The sequence below is a fragment of the Hemicordylus capensis genome, chromosome 15 (genome assembly GCF_027244095.1).
Source record: "Hemicordylus capensis ecotype Gifberg chromosome 15, rHemCap1.1.pri, whole genome shotgun sequence".
In the NCBI taxonomy this organism is placed as follows: domain Eukaryota; kingdom Metazoa; phylum Chordata; class Lepidosauria; order Squamata; family Cordylidae; genus Hemicordylus; species Hemicordylus capensis.
Window position 1 is genome coordinate 12,845,286 of NC_069671.1, and position 15,636 is coordinate 12,860,921.

Consider the following 15,636-nt stretch of genomic DNA (forward strand, 5'->3'; position numbering starts at 1 on the left):
TTACTTTTTTTTTTAAATGGCAGCTTCGTGGTCTCTGTGCATCATGTGTTTAGGATTTGGGCCTGTGCAGAGACCATCTTCAGAACCTTCCAGAGATTAGAGAGAACTTTTGGTGGTAGCCCCGCCCCCTTATGTATTCCTTCAGTGCCCATTCCGTCTTATCTCCTCAGTTTTTTGCCAACCGCCGCAGAGCTTGCATCGCTTGCTTCGCTTGCACAGTGTCTAGCCTTTAGAAAAACAACACACACACACACACACACACACACGTACGTACGTACGTTAGAGAGATCACTGGAGGGAAAGTACTCTTCTCCTTTACTATTATTTCGCTTCTTTATTCCACCTTTCTGTCCTCTCGTTCGTTCTGTTTTGTATTAGCATTTTGATTTCCAACAGGCTTCCCCCCACCCCAATTTTAACTTGGTTTATGGTGTGTATCCTGAACAGCTAAACCTCCTACATCGGACAAGCACTCCAAATGCTTATTAGTACACAGGGTTGAGGCTTGCTCCAGCCTGCATACAGGCTGTATATCTATCCCACCCACTTCGACAAGCCAATCAGCATTGCCACCCAAACGCACTGGGTTCTACTGTACGGCCAAGCCCAGCCACACTAAACCCAGAATTAAGGATAAAATCTTCTGCTGAAATACCCTCAGATGGACCATATGAGCCACCAGATTCTGATCCCGATTTGGACTGTTACATGCATGAGGGTGATGAAGGAGAATACCCACCTTCTCCTCGGGACCGAGACCTATCCCACCTTGAAAAGGAGTGCATCATCACTCATGTGACTTTAACTCCCGTTCCCATTATATCAGTTATAACTGCCCTGCAGAATCTTGCAAATACCAATACCACCATTGTGACTGCTACCCTCACGACTACCTCAGACAAGCGTATGAAGAGAGATTTTTCTCCAGGTTTGGGGAGTCATCTGATTGGGACCTGGGCTCCAACTGCTACAGCACATCATCAGGAACTGTCACACATCGTCCTGCAACAGGTCCCATTACCATCTCTATAGAAGAACTCCTTTTGACCGAGAGCTTCTTGACACTGCTCTTACTCCACCGCCTGCCAAACCTCTTGAGGAACATCACCCTCTTAAGCCATCCACTTCAAAACTACTAGTGCTTGAACATAGGACCCGCCCTCGACCAGTTCCAGCAAGAAATACACCTGCCCCTGTCCCTCCACCAACTCCGTCTCCCTCCACCAGATCCTGAGTCAGATGTGGATACAGTTGCCTCTGCTTCAGATGACGATTCAGACACTGAAACCCAATCGCTGCCACTACGAGCCCTGATGGATCCCCCACTTGACACTTCGACTGGTGTATTGACACCCAACTCCAAGCCAGACTCTCCTTCGGAGGAGTTGTTCATTTATTCTGAGCAAATAGAACACATGGCCAAGGGTCTTGGAGCTGAAGCACACCAAAACACCATGGCTGCACCCAACTCCATATTCAACCTTATTGAATCAGATGCAAGGACTCCACTGTCGCTTCCTCTTACTCCTACAATTTTGGAAGTGGTTAAACGTGCTTGGGACAAACCAGCGAAGGCTTCCCTGACCACGAGACGTCTGGAGTATATGTATTACACCCATCCAACGGATTGTAACTTGAGCACCCAGTTCCAAACTCGGTGGTGATGGAGATGTCCCAATCACAGTCACGACAAAAGCCCCTGACAACACCAGCTGATAGGGGTGGCTGTAAAGTGGACACTGTTGGGGAAAGAAATTATTCTATGGCAGGACTTCGACTGCACATTGCCAATTATCAGGCTTACATGGCGCATGACACGCACATGCTTTTCGAAAAGCTATCCCCATTCATGGATCAAATAGTCCAACTTGATCAGAAAGAGGCAGCCTTCAGTATAATCACCATGGGACAGAAAATCACAAAGCAGCTGCTCCACTCGGCATGTCACACTGCAGACTGTGCCACCTGCACTGTCTCAATCTCCCATTGCCTTGTGGAGGCACTCCTGACTTTGATCCACCTCTCTCACTCCTGAAGCAAGATCCAGGACCTGCCGTTTGATGGAGAACATCTGTTTGGAGACAAGACTGATGAGACCTTAGAACCAAAAACTGGAGTCAACAGCTCGCTCAGTGATGACATCTCAGCAGCCGTATCGACCAGGGAAAGGCAGGCAGTGGAATCAACAGTCTACATCTACTAGACCTTACTCAACAATCTAAGATTCCGATCTCCATTTGTTCTGCCCTCCCCCCCCCTCCCCCGGGCTAGGAATGGCTCTGCTCAGCAGGGCAAGGAACAGTGGAGTGTGGATGAGGGGGAATGCTGCTCACCCCCCCCCCCACACACACACACCCTCGTAGGGATGGCCCTTCCACTGCATGCTCATCCGTGCAGGTCTGTAGTGACTTCTGCTGCCTTCCTTGCTGGCAGTCTTCTAGACACGCTCTGCAGAGCTGCCACCTGGTCTCAATCCTCAGTGTTCATTCGGCACTATGCCCTGGACCTAAGGGCAAGAAATGATGCAACTTTTGGTGCATCGGCCCTCTGCACTGCTGTGGGCATCCTCTAGGTCACCACCAGGTAAGAGTCTCACTGTCTTCCACACGTGTGATGCACAGAGACCATGAAGAACAAGACTAGGTTGCTTACCTGTTTCTTTGATTGGTCTTCTGTGCATTCACACGACCCACCCACCTCCCTGCCACAGCCTCTCCTTTCTTCTAGGTACTGCGGTGGTGGCCACAACTGAGGAGGTAGACAGAGCAGCCGCTGAAGGGATACATATGGGTGGGGGTGGTGCTACCGCCAACAATTCTCTCTAATCTATGGAAGGTTCCGAAGCTGGTCTCTGTACAGGCGCAAATCCCATGTGTGAATGCACAGAAGACCACTTGAAGAAACATTTTTGCAGATAAGCAACCTGTTCTTCTGCCTTGTTGGAGAGCAACTCTCTTCTACCAGTTATTTTTATGCATTGAGTTTGCTCATCATGACTTTCTTCTCTGTGAGAATATTTGCACAGGGGAGGAAGCTAATGGCTCTGCAGGCACCTACATAATTTTGTGAATGGTTGTTAAAAAGTATTCAGATCCTTAATGAGCAAGAAAGTAGGTTGTGTTTTTTTCTCCTAAAAAACCTTTCTGTTCTTTTTACTCAAGGTACTACAGTTTTGATATAGTAAAACATTGTTTAAAAATCCATTCAGATTTATTTTGTGTGCATTTTGGAAGGAAAAGAATAATTTAATTTGCAGGGTCTTTTTGCAAAGTGTCTAGCATAAGAAGGGACTCTTAAATCAGATGGAAGTGTCTTAAAGCCTAGAATGTTGCCTTTTTCTTCTTCCTTTTCTTCCTAAGAAATTGGGCAGAATTGTATCTTCAGTGTCAGAATTTGCAAGCTTTTGAGTTGCATGGGAAGCTTCAAGTTTTCCCTCCTCTTTCCACCTGCTACTGTTGTCTGGACCAGGGATTCTCAGCGTTAGGTCTCTAGATGTTCTTGGACTTCAGCTTCCATAATCCCCAGCCCCAGTAGCCTTTGCTTGGGGATTATGGGAATTGAAGTCCAATAACATCTGGGGACCCAATGTTGAGAATCCCTGGTCTAGATTGCTGTGTATAAGAACACTGCTGCGTAAGAGAATGCCGCCTTCTTCATGAACCTTGCCCATTATTAAGATCATCAGTGGCAGTCCGGTTGCAGTTACCATCAGCTTGAGTTGGTGGCAACTCAAAACCAGGCTTTTTCTGGGTTTGCCCTGGGATTTTGGAAATATACCTATATTTGAAATTGATTTAATTGTGTTAATGTTTTTGTTATGGTTATGTTTTACATTGTAAAGTGCCTGGAGATTTTTATATGGGGCGGTGTGTTAAATAAATATATGAAACCTCAGACAAAGTCCTTGTTTGTGTGTGGCTAATATTATTCTGATGTCCCTTCCTAGCTAAAGATTCAAGGCTTCAGGACCAGCGGCAGAATCCTTCTCCTGCTGGAACCAAGGAAAATTTAAAACCAAGTGAAACGTCTTCTAGTTTTAGCAAACCTGAATGCAAAGGTAGGTTTCTCTAAAAGAGCTTTTAGGGACTTGGGAATGCTGTTGGGCCATGCAGGGTACAAATAACTTGTTTTGTAACAGTCCTATTGACTCCAGTCATATGCAGCTGCAGAAAGGCTTTGAAATCATTGTTGAGGAAATGGGGTGGAATCGTTTTGTGGGGTGGTGGCAAGTGGTCTCAACTCTTTGTTGAGACTGTTCTCAGTGTGAAGAGGAGGAAATATTTCTTTCCTCGTGCTCATCAGAACTGCCTTCTGGAAGATGCTTGTGATTTCAGCATGGGTTTTCTTGCTTATTTTGGACCTTTCTAGACCCCTTGAAGGACCATGTTTGTTACGATCCACACCTCCTGGCCTAACAGCAGTATTGGTAAAAGCATCCCATATTTGGTGGCTCATGAATTTCTTCCCTGGACCATTTCCTGTTCTCTCTATATGAGAGAAGGGAAGAAGCTCCTGTGTCACCCCTGCCCAAGTAGCCCATCTGATCTCTGGGTCTTTGCTCCCCACTTGGCTGATGAGATCCCACCACTTCGAGAAGGTGGGAGGACATCCCACTATTTATTTATTTGATAGTCCTTGAGAGTTGGCAGCATGCTGCTTAGGATTGCTTCCCTCTTCTCTTCAGTGCCCCAGGGATCTGGGGACTGCCGTCCTCTGTCTCACTAATTTCTCATCCATTTGGTGAAAATTTGCTGCACAAAGACCGCTTCAGCAATTGGGAGTGGGGATAGGAAGCTGCCAAATACCAAGTCAGACCATTGGTCCATCTAGCTCAATATTGTCTACACAGACTGGCAGCAGCTTCTCCAAGGTTGCAGGCAGGCGCCTCACCCAGCCCTATCTTGGAGATGCTGCCAGGGAGGGAACTTGGAACCTTCTGCATGCAAGCAGGCAGGTGCACTTCCCAGAGCGGCCCCCCATCACCTGAGGGGAATATCTCCCAGTGCATACACATCAAGTCTTCCCATCATATGCAGCCATGGCGGGCCCTGCTTAGCAAAGGGGGCAAGTCATGCTTGCTGCCATAAGACCAGCTCTCAACTCCCCTGTTGGGGAGTTGTCAACTCACAGTTTAGAGGCACCTCTAGAAGTTGGAACCATCATGTGACCCAACAGGTGTTGTCCTAGAATGGCCATCCTGGAGTTGGTGCCCTCGCAGTTCAGTGAAGATGCAACTGTCTACTATGTTCGGCAGCTCTCAGAGGCTCTGCCTTGCTTGTGCCTTTCAATACTTCCAGTTTGAGTGAAACGGGCTTGCAGGAGGCACTGCACTGAGTTCGCCACTTCCAAATTTTAAGGCAAGAGACAGGAGTGCATTCAGCAATGAGAAACTCCTCACTCTGAAGCATCCACCGTGGCCAGCTCCTTTGCCACCCTGGCTGCCTATTCCAGGTGGGAAGAAAAGAAATACCCATTCAGCTGGTCAGAACATTTCAGTTGGAGCTGAAGCCAGAGCTGCTCAGAAGCCCCTTCACTGGAGCAGGCAGGATGGAAACTGGAAGATGGTTTTTTCTCTTAACTGTTTGGGGCAAAGATTCCAAGCCCAGTTGCATAAGTGTTGCCTGTTGGAGCAGAGCCAGTTTTGTGAATTACTTCCAGTTCCTCTGTTCCACCTGCTTGATGTTTTCTGGGCCTCTTGGGTGTGTGACCGGACGACAGTTTCCACCGAACTCTCGTTGGATGTATTTTTCCCACCCACTCACCCCAAACCAAGGCAGCATTCTGCATTTGGAGTCCCTGTGTTGGAGCTTTGCCTGTCGGAACCTTGACTTGCTTTTGAGTCTTCTATTCCTACCCCCTCCCCTAATAGCTGCTCGTGCCATGTCAGCAGTCGGTTATAACACAGTCTGTGTGTATTATTTGACAGGGGTCTCTCCAGCTGTTTTAGAACATAGAAAACAGATTGACGATTTAAAGAAGTTCAAGAATGACTTTAGGGTGAGTACCTTGTGCTGCTTTGCTATTAAGGACAGCTGTCACCAATTAGGTGCCCTCAATGCATTCCGCAAGCTGTCTTCTCTTTCCAGGGGTGGGGTGGGGTGGGGAGGTGCGGGGTCTTGATTGCATTCCTAAACAGGGGACACACTGCAGCTAACCTGGAGCACTTTTATGTCTCTCATTGACATGGGAGAGTTAAGCATGTACTTGGATCTCTCCCACTGGAACCAGCGAGACTTCAAAATTGCTTAGTTTTGCCTGCCTTGTGCCCAGTGTCTGTGGGTGTGCTTTTTATTCAAGTGCTTTAACTCAGGGGTTCTCATTCATTCATCCATCCATTCATTCGATTTCTATACCGCCCTTCCAAAAATGGCTCAGGGCGGTTCACACCAGAGAAATAACAAAAAAACAAGATAATCAAAATGGATCCCTGTCCCCAAAGGGCTCACAATCTAAAAAGAAACACAAGATAGACACCAGCAACAGTCACTGGAAGTACTGTGCTGGGAGTGGATAGGGATTCTCAGACCTTTAGATTCTGTGGTCCCCTAAAATCCCCTATTGGGGTCCCAAGCAACTTGAAGGGGTTGAGAGTTGGAAGGCATCTGGCATGAGGCAGGGGCCTTACCCAGTGCCTCAAAGGTGTGGGGATGGCCAGGGAGGGAGGGAGGAAGCAGCTGACAATTGCACAGCAGTGGTACTTCTTTGGCCAGCAGGCCTGGAGAGAGTTCCCTGTTGGGAGATGACTTCATCCCTCCTGATCATCCCTCTCCGAGACATTGAGTAAGACCTCTGCTTCTTGACAGCTCCTTCCTGACTCCCAACCCCTGGGGATTGCATCCCTGGGAACAAAAACCTCTGAAGTTGTTTGTGACTCCTGGGGACTCTGACCCACAGTTTGAGAACCCCTGTTTTAACCAGTAGAGCTTGACAAATTCCAAGAGCTGTTAGTGTTTGGCTGTGGAGGGAGTGGAGGGCACATACTTGTGCTAGTCTCTAGGGAGGGCCCGGAAGAGCCTACTTGAGCTTCCATTGTCAAGGGGGTCAGCTCTGTTGCTCTGGCCCTAAAGCATGGCAGGGATGGATTTGTGCCAGTCTAAAGCAGGTTATGCATTCACACTAAATTTACCATTGGTTTGTTAAGTAGTTTTAAAGTACTCTTGATGTGTTTGAGAATGCTTATTTTTGAAGGCACCTCAAATGCCTCTGTGGGGTTGAGGGTCCTGCAGTTTGTCTTCATTGCTTAGAACCATTCCACATGCATTGGAGGAGCAAGAAGATAAGAACCCTGCTGGATCAGGCCCAATGCCCATCCAGTCCAGCTTCCTGCCTTACATAGTGGCCAACCAGGTGCATTGGTCCAACCCAGATTTGCTACCGAGTGTGCACTTAACAGAGTTACAGCCAATCCTGACTGACTGACTGAACATCCCTGTACAGTGGATATGTACTTGATGAACACTAAGAGTCTGTTCCTTCTTCCTCCTTCACCCTCCTCCAGTTACAACCAAGTTCCACCCCAGAAGCCGTGGAACAGCTGCTCAGCAAAAACAGAGATGGGGAGAAGTCTAGAGAGGGGCTGAAGGAGAAGGCCGATTCCAGCTGTAAAGACTCTGTGATTGAGACGGTCAGCAATGCCATCTCCAGCAGCGGCAGCAGCAAGCCAAACAGCCCCAGTATCTCCCCCATGAGCAGCAGCACAGAGCAGAAGCGAGGGCCTGAGGTGACCTCGCAGGGCGTGCAGACCTCTGGTCCTGGAGCAAAACAGGAGCGAGAAGATAAAGACGAGAAGAAGGACACCACTGAGTGAGTATTTTTGGCTGCACAGCTCTTATCTGGATTGCCGGGCAATGCCTCTGGGAATGGATCATTGCTGAAATGACCCAATGATACATTTTCTACCATGTTCTTATTTGCATTTCATGTCTTTCTAAAGTGTACTTAAAGTGCTTTTCTGTCCAGGTTCTAATGTCAAGCTTGGAAATGTGCACAGCCCTTTTAGACGTTGCATTACTTGGTGGGAAGGCAGTGCTCAGTTGAAAAATGCATGTCTGGCTTCAGTGGGTTTGATTTTAAAGCAGTGTTAAGGGAATGCTTGCTTGCTTCTTTTCTTTTCTGCCTCTGTGTGTGTGCCTCTTCAGATGAAATTTCATGCTTCCATAGAACAGTTTCACATTTTGTTTTGAAAGAAGTTCTCTCTCAGATGATGCAAGAGAACAGGTCATGGGTGATTCCTCCCATCAGTAGAGGCAGGACCTGTACAAGCACCAGATGACCACTGGGGGGAGTTGCCCTCTCAGATTTTGTCCAGGGCTCCCCACATCTTGCATGTCAACAATAAAGAGTTTTCTCTGCTGCTGGATGAGGACATCTCGCTCCAGGAGGCAGGACTATGCAAATTAACAGACGCTTTAATTGCCTGGGAAGGAGAAACCCTCCCAGTTCTCTTAGTTCTGCATCCTGCTCCAGAGACAGACTTTACTTTCCTAAACAAGCTATCTCTTTCTCTTTCTTACCCTTGGACTGTATAGATATTCTTATTTTTCAATCATCTTCTGCACTATCTATTCTTCTCTTTAAAAAACGCCCCCCCCCCCCGTTCTCTTTCTTTTCTCCTGTCTCTCGGCCACTATGGCCCAGATGCCCAAGAGGATTCAGAATGTGCTTCTCTCTACGGGAAAGCAGACCTCATCTTTCGTTCCCCCTAGAATACCTCACCAGAATGCAGTAACCACCTGCTCAACAGCAGCAAGCACACTGACAGCCACAAGGTCCTCGCTGGTGCTCCTACAAGGAGAGGGCAGCCCAGATCCCCAAGAAGGTCTGTCGGGCCCGCCCACCCCGCCCACCCACTCCAGGACTTTGACCCAGTCACAACAGGCCTTCCCTGCCGGTCCCCACAGACCCCAGAACTCCGACAGGCCTTTCCATGCCTCCACCGTGGCCTCTTAGTGTTCCGGTTGGATTGCAGGGTCCTGCTCCATGCATCATGCAGTCTCCAAAATGGCTGCGCCAAGCAGGCTCTCCTCCTCTGACAACGCATTCAGTGCCACCACCATGGCCCGTAGTCTGTCTGCTTGAAGTCCCAAACCTCAGGCCAGACCTGCGACAGGGCCCCCCAGCAGGAGGACCCCTCTATTGCCACTGCCAGCACCCAGCAGGAATGTCCATGCATTGCTGGTAAAAACCCTCTAAAACGATTGAGATGGACTGAATGAAGGCAGGAAGGAAGCTCCATCCCAGCCCAGCCAACCAGTGTGCCCCGGGCAAGAGTCTGAGGGAGGAACACCCGATTCAGCACCTGAACTGGTGAGACCTGGGCCTTCATGCCCACTCCTCAGTCCCTCCTAACCAACCCTCCCTGCCAAATGCCCCTATACCTGCTCCCTTCTCGGAAGTTCCACCAGCCTGGCAGGCTTTGTTCCAGGGGATGATTGATAAGTCGCTGCACTAGCGCAAGTTCTCTAAGCACTAAGTGAGCCAGGGTCAGAGAGGAGTTGTCGTCTTCCTCTGCTTCATCCAGCTCTCCAAAGAAGCAAAGAGAAAAATCTCTCCAGATCTATACCCTAGAGGGCCTGATCTGGACCCACCCATCCTTGATGTTGAAGTCCCAGATATGGTTCCAGGGCATCCAGACACTCCCATCCCAGGGACGGAGGACCCAGATTTAGATGTAGAAGACTCTAGAGCTGGAATTCTCAACGTTGGGTCCCCAGATGTTCTTGGACTTCAACTCCCATAATCTCCAGGTCCAGTGGCCTTTGGCTGGGGATTATGGGAGTTGAAGTCCCATAACAATCCAGGGACCCAGCGTTGAGAATCTCTGCTCTAGAGAATGGTTGGATGACCAAAGCCCTGACTCATTCTCCAAGTCTTTCCCTAACAGATTATTTCACACAGCTATTCAACAAAGCCCATCCATACTCCTGGATTCCAGCAGATAGCTGCCCAGGAATGCCAGCCACCCTCCCAGGAAACACTGGTCTTCCAAATACTCAAACATGATCTTTGCTTCCCTTTTCCTGATTGTTGTATGGACACAGTTGAACAAGAATGGAAAGCACCAGCAGCAAATAGGAAGTCTACTCCCCTTGTTAATAAGCTATAAAGTCTTGCCATTCTACCTCGTGATGGGGACACTCCCCTCAGAGACCCCAACGAAAAGTGGACGGAGTCAGCTCTAAAGAAAGGGCACAAGGCAGCTTACCTATCCATGCACACCTCCGCTTCCACCTTTATCATTGCACGAGCATCACTATTCTGGGTGGATGAGCTACTCCAGTCTCCTCCCTCTGATCTTACCTGCCAAAAGCAAACACTCCTTAAAATACAAAAAGCACAGGTGTTTATAGCCAACACCGCATTGGATTCAATCTGTTTTTCTTCACATTCCATGGCCTCTATGGTTGTAGCAAGGAGAAGCTTGTGGCAAGTAGACTCAGCCTCATGCACTAACTTGACAAGTGCCATGTACATCATCCAAACTATTTGGTCATGAAGCCCTTAAGGAAATGTTTGCAGCCATGAAGGCCCTTTCAGCCTGCCTGCAGACCAAGGGATAGAGACTTTAGACCGCAACATCCCTCCTGGAACAGACAATACAACAGTAACTTCCGAACACCTAACCAACCACACCAACCCTTCACTACTCATTCCAACCAAGCCTAGGGAGCTCTCCTGACTCACTGCCCTCAGTTGTGGGAGATCACCTCTGACTTCTTCCACACGTGGGAAATAAACATTCCATCTGACTAATGGGTCCTCAACACCATTTTGTGTTGTATCTTTACAAGATAGAGTTGATCTCCCTACCCCCACCCTCCGCTTCCTTCCAACTCCCCAGTCACACTCACCTACCAAATACACAGGTTTACTCCAAGCAATTCATTGTCTCAAATCCATTAATGCCATAGAACAAGTACCATTTCACCAGAAGGGCAGGGGATTTTGTTCATGGTGCCAAAAAAAAAAAACAGCTCCCTGAAAGCAGTACTGGACTTAAAGTTCATAAGTACGTCAAACGCAGAAAGTTGAGGATGGAGAAACTATAGTCCATAGCAGAATCATTCCATCACTCCGACTTCACAGCCACCATAAACATGACAGAGGTTTACTGTCGCGTGCCGATTCATCCACTGAGTCACTCCCTCCTCCCTGTCAGCATTACCAATACAAAGCTCTTCCGTTGGTCTATCCTCAGTGTCAAGGATCTTCACAAAGATCCTGGCCCGTCTTGTATCCCACCTCCGGCTGAGAGGAATTTGAGTATTCTCTTATTTAGACAATCTCCTTATCAAGTCTCCCTCCCTCATAGCTGCAGCGTCAGATGTGCACAATATCCTAAGGGTGCTTTCTGACCATGAATTCCTCGTGAACAAAGCCAAGAGCCACCTACTCCCCTCCAACCAGATCCGCCACCTGAGAGTCATAATAGACACCTCCCGTGATTGCCTTATCCTACTTCCAGACCTCATACTAGATATTCTTCAGCTGATCCATCAGGTGATTACAACCACCATTGTATCAGTCCTCAGTGCAAGACTTTTAGGCCTTATGGCATCACTGGAAGCCATGGACCCGCTTCCACCTATGCCCACTCTAGTGGTTCCTCCTTTCCTATAAGAACGACATAGCAAAAGTTGGACTCTACCAGAGTCCAACTTCCACCACGTCATCCACTCCTTCCACTGGTGGACAACCTCTCTCGAGGCAAGGCTTTCCTGGATCATGCCAGAATAATACTGACAACGGATGCCAGTCTGTCCGGCTGTGGGAGCTCATTGCCATGAACACTCGGCTCAAGGTAAATGGACTCCTCAGGAGCAATCCCCCAATATCAGTTGGCTGGAGCTCAGAGCCATCTGCCTGGCACTCTAAGCATTCTCCCCCTAAACCGACATGTGTTAGTTGGAATGGACAATGTCACGACCAAGGTGCATGTGAATCTCCAGCAGGGCATCAGGTCCAAATATCTCCATTAAGACATGACTCTCTTACTCCACTGGGAGGAGTTTCATTTGGCCTCCCTAATAGCCGACCACATTAGTGGGTCTCTCAACACACAAACCGACTGGCTCAGCAGGAAAGAGATGCACTTGGCCGAATGGAGCCACACATTTTCTGACATAAGTCTCGGACCATCCTCAGGTGGACCTCTTAGCCTCACCAGTCAACAAAATGATGACCTGGTTCTTCTCCTGATTCCCCTACGAAGTAGCAGAGGTAGTGGAGACACTATCGTCCCCATGGCCCCCAGTTCTACTGTATGCCTTTCCTCCAGTACCAGTCCTCAGCCGCCTGCTACACATAATTCATCTCCTCAGGGCTCAGGTGATCCTGGTGGCACCACAGAGGCCATGGTTCGTAGAAATACTACATCTCACCATAGAGGTTCCTTGGTTCTTACCAGTGACTCTGGACCTTCTTCACCAAGGCCCAATCCTCCACCATGATCAGCGTGGCGACTATATGGAACATGCTACATTGTCTGAAAGTGTACCTATCTTGGCATCGCTTCCTTCTGCTCTGCTGTTGCCTTATTTGTTTCCTTCCTGCCTTCCTTGATGGAACAGAAAGTCCGCAGCTACCATCACCAGGTGGATTAAGGCCTGTATCCCGGTGGCAAATGAAGTGTTCGGAGGACCAGCTCATTGCATCACAGTGCACTCGACAAAATCAGCAGCCACATCAGCTGCGTTTTCTACTAATGCTCCTCTCTCAGAAATCTGCTGAGCGGTCACTTGAGCTTCTCCGTCCACATTCACTCAGCAGTACAAGTTGGATTTACATTGTTCCACACAAGCAGCCTTTGGCAGATGTGCCCTCCAACAGGTTATTCCGCCCCAGTAGACACGGATGCTTCCACCTAGGGTTCTTAGCTGTGGCATGTCTCACACGAGATGTCCTCATCCAGCAGCAGTGAAAGGAGCATTGGTTACTCACCATTAGGGATGTGTGCAGAACTGGTTCGAAGAACTGGTGGTTCCGCCGGTTCGAAGGCAGCAGGGGTGCCGCTTTAAGAGTAGGGGAGGGTACACTTATCCCTCCTGCCACTTTCTCCCCGCTGGCATCCTTTGTTTAGAAAGCTAATCGGGGCGGCAGCGTACCTCCCTGCTGCCCTGTTGTCCCTGTCGGCTGCATATGGCCGGAAGTCCCTGGCACGCCCGCGCACACGGGCCCCTTGCCAGCTTTGAACCGCGCCGCCGCGATTCCATGCACATCTCTACTCATCATGAATGCTTCTTCTTGCTGCTGGATTTGAGGACATCACGACACCCATCCAGGCATCTGCATCTACTGGCATACCTCTTTCTTTTTTCCACAATTTCTCTCTGTACCTTGGACTTGGCTAGAACTAGGTGGGGTTCTCCTTCCCAGGCTATTAAAGTCTCTGTTAATTTGCATAGTACTGCCTCCTGGAGCATGTGCGAAGGATAACCCATGTGATACGCTCCCAAATCCAGCACTTCACGATGAGTAACCGATGCTTCTTCTCCCCTCCCTTCCACCCTTTCTGTTTTACTTTGGGGATTTTTGATTCACCATTGTCAGAATGCTGGGCCCCCTCTTTCTCTCTTAGAGGTGCTCAAAGATGGTAGTATTCCAGGCAAGAAGCCAGACCCCCAGCCGGGTTTGGATGTGATAAGTTAGTGTCGGTTTAGTCCCCTGCAGGAGGCTTTACTCAAGGGATCTCCCACAGTGACGTCACCCCATCAATGGCACATCATGGACAGGTATTGCAAAGAGACTGCTGCGTCTCAGGAGCTTTCTGAAGTGGTAGACTTTGACTCTCCACACTTTCAGGGAGTTCCTTTGCAGATCAATGTGCTTGTGATGTGAAAAGCATGAGCCTCACCACTTCTTAAGAGAATTACTTGTTCTCTGACAGATCAGAACAACCGGACCCTCCCTAGCTGGACTTTGTTTCCTTCTAGAGTGGGTTAATCTGGGGTGTTAGAGCCTTGTGCTTTGCATGTCTGCCCTCTCCTCACTTTTCCTCTTTGTGACCAGTTTTAAGTCTGGTGCTTATTCTGTCGAGTCGAGTGGAGTTTCCTCAGCTCCCCAAACTAAGGAGGCATCTCCCTTTGTCCCCAGTGGAAGTTGGAAGCTTCTACAAAGATGACCTCAGTAGATGGATGGGAAGAGTCATGGGCCAAGCCCTCAGTACCATCTCAGGGGACAAATGTTTGTAGTGGTTTTTGGCAGGGATGGAAAATAGTTGATAGCATTGTTGCACTTAGCACTTTCTCTGTGTTATCCCCCGTTCTTTATCCCTACCCCGCAAATGATTAGGGTAAAATTTCAGTTCTCTTTGCACAGAGGAAAAGGTTAGGGTAACATTAAATAAATTATTGTACTCTCTCCATGGAGTAATTGTTGGAGGAATTGTTCCTGCCAATCTTTATTTCCATTCCTCTGACATCAGTGAAACTTTATAGTATTGTTTCCTTGTTTTTAAGACTTAAAAGCTTGTAAAACCATTCAAAATTTGGTCATTGCAGGCCTCTGATGGTCAGGACAGTAAAAGCACGATAACTCGCTGAAAGCCTTGCAGTGCTATCACCTTTTCCCCACACCCCCACCGATGGTAATCCTGCCCTGTCCCGTTCCCCCCGCCCCCCCCGGCTCACAAACTGTCACCCTTGCTGGAAATGCACTTCTGTCTGAGCCCCCTCAATAAATCCAGTGTTGGGCTCTAAAGCAGCCTCTGACACTCATCTTCCTTCTGTTTTTAGACAAGTTAGAAAATCGACGCTTAATCCGAACGCAAAGGAATTCAACCCTCGGTCATTTGCTCAGGTAAGCGTAGTGGGCTTAGCCACACATGCTTGGCCTTTTTAAGCTCTTGCTTGGAGCTCAGCTGTCCCTCCTCTCCTTTTCCTTGGCAGCCCAAGCCTTCCACCACGCCAACGTCGCCCCGTCCTCCAGCCCAGCCCAGCCCTTCCATGGTGGGCCATCAGCAACCCACCCCAGTCTACACCCAGCCCGTTTGTTTTGCACCAAACATGATGTACCCTGTTCCCGTCAGCCCAGGCGTTCAGGTAAGACAGCGAAAATTTCGGTGCAGCCAGCGCATGCGCATTTGTTGTGTTGAGTGCAGATTGCAAATGGAGTGCAAAGGGCAGAACCATGCAGGGAGAGATCGAGAGGAATGGTGCTGGTTCCAGGGTGGCAAGCTACAGGCAGCGGGGACCATGAAATGTGTGGGAATTCTTTGTGCATGTGCACAGGAGGGTTCTGTGGGGGAAGCTGGCGGGCAGAGTTAAGCACTCCCTCTACCTACATATTGCACACCCCTGCATTCATGTGACAGAGGGATTTATTTTTTGAAATGGGTCCAAAAGCTTGTAAGGGAGATAAATAGGCACCACGTCGAAAAGGCAAAGTTTGGATAAGGCTAAACAAACAGGAGAAAAATAAATTAAATGGAAATTGCACCCGCAATGCCCTTTGCCACAATGACAGGCTTAGCACCAGGCCCACAGGGCTGTCAGTCTTGCACAAGTGGCTGGCAAGTGGAACTCCAGCAGAGACACCCCTTGACAGCGTCTCTGGACATGTCGCCTTCTGCAGTGTTCGTGGGGCACCGATATGTACAAGAGAGCATGTTAGAGGGACGAGGGAGTTCCTGTCAAAGGG

The 15,636-nt window shown here is 48.8% G+C and overlaps 1 protein-coding gene across 11 annotated transcripts in view; it reads left to right on the plus strand.

Moving 5' to 3' along the window:
* The window catches only part of ATXN2 (ataxin 2), a 66,166-nt gene that overhangs the window by 36,885 nt on the left and 13,645 nt on the right, over positions 1-15,636 (plus strand). For all 11 annotated transcript variants that reach the window (XM_053280024.1, XM_053280018.1, XM_053280020.1 and 8 more), the window contains 5 exons: positions 3,947-4,057; positions 5,927-5,997; positions 7,499-7,803; positions 14,733-14,796; positions 14,886-15,038. In XM_053280024.1, coding sequence (XP_053135999.1) covers positions 3,947-4,057; positions 5,927-5,997; positions 7,499-7,803; positions 14,733-14,796; positions 14,886-15,038 — 704 coding nt within the window. The remainder of the gene's footprint in view (positions 1-3,946; positions 4,058-5,926; positions 5,998-7,498; positions 7,804-14,732; positions 14,797-14,885; positions 15,039-15,636) is intronic.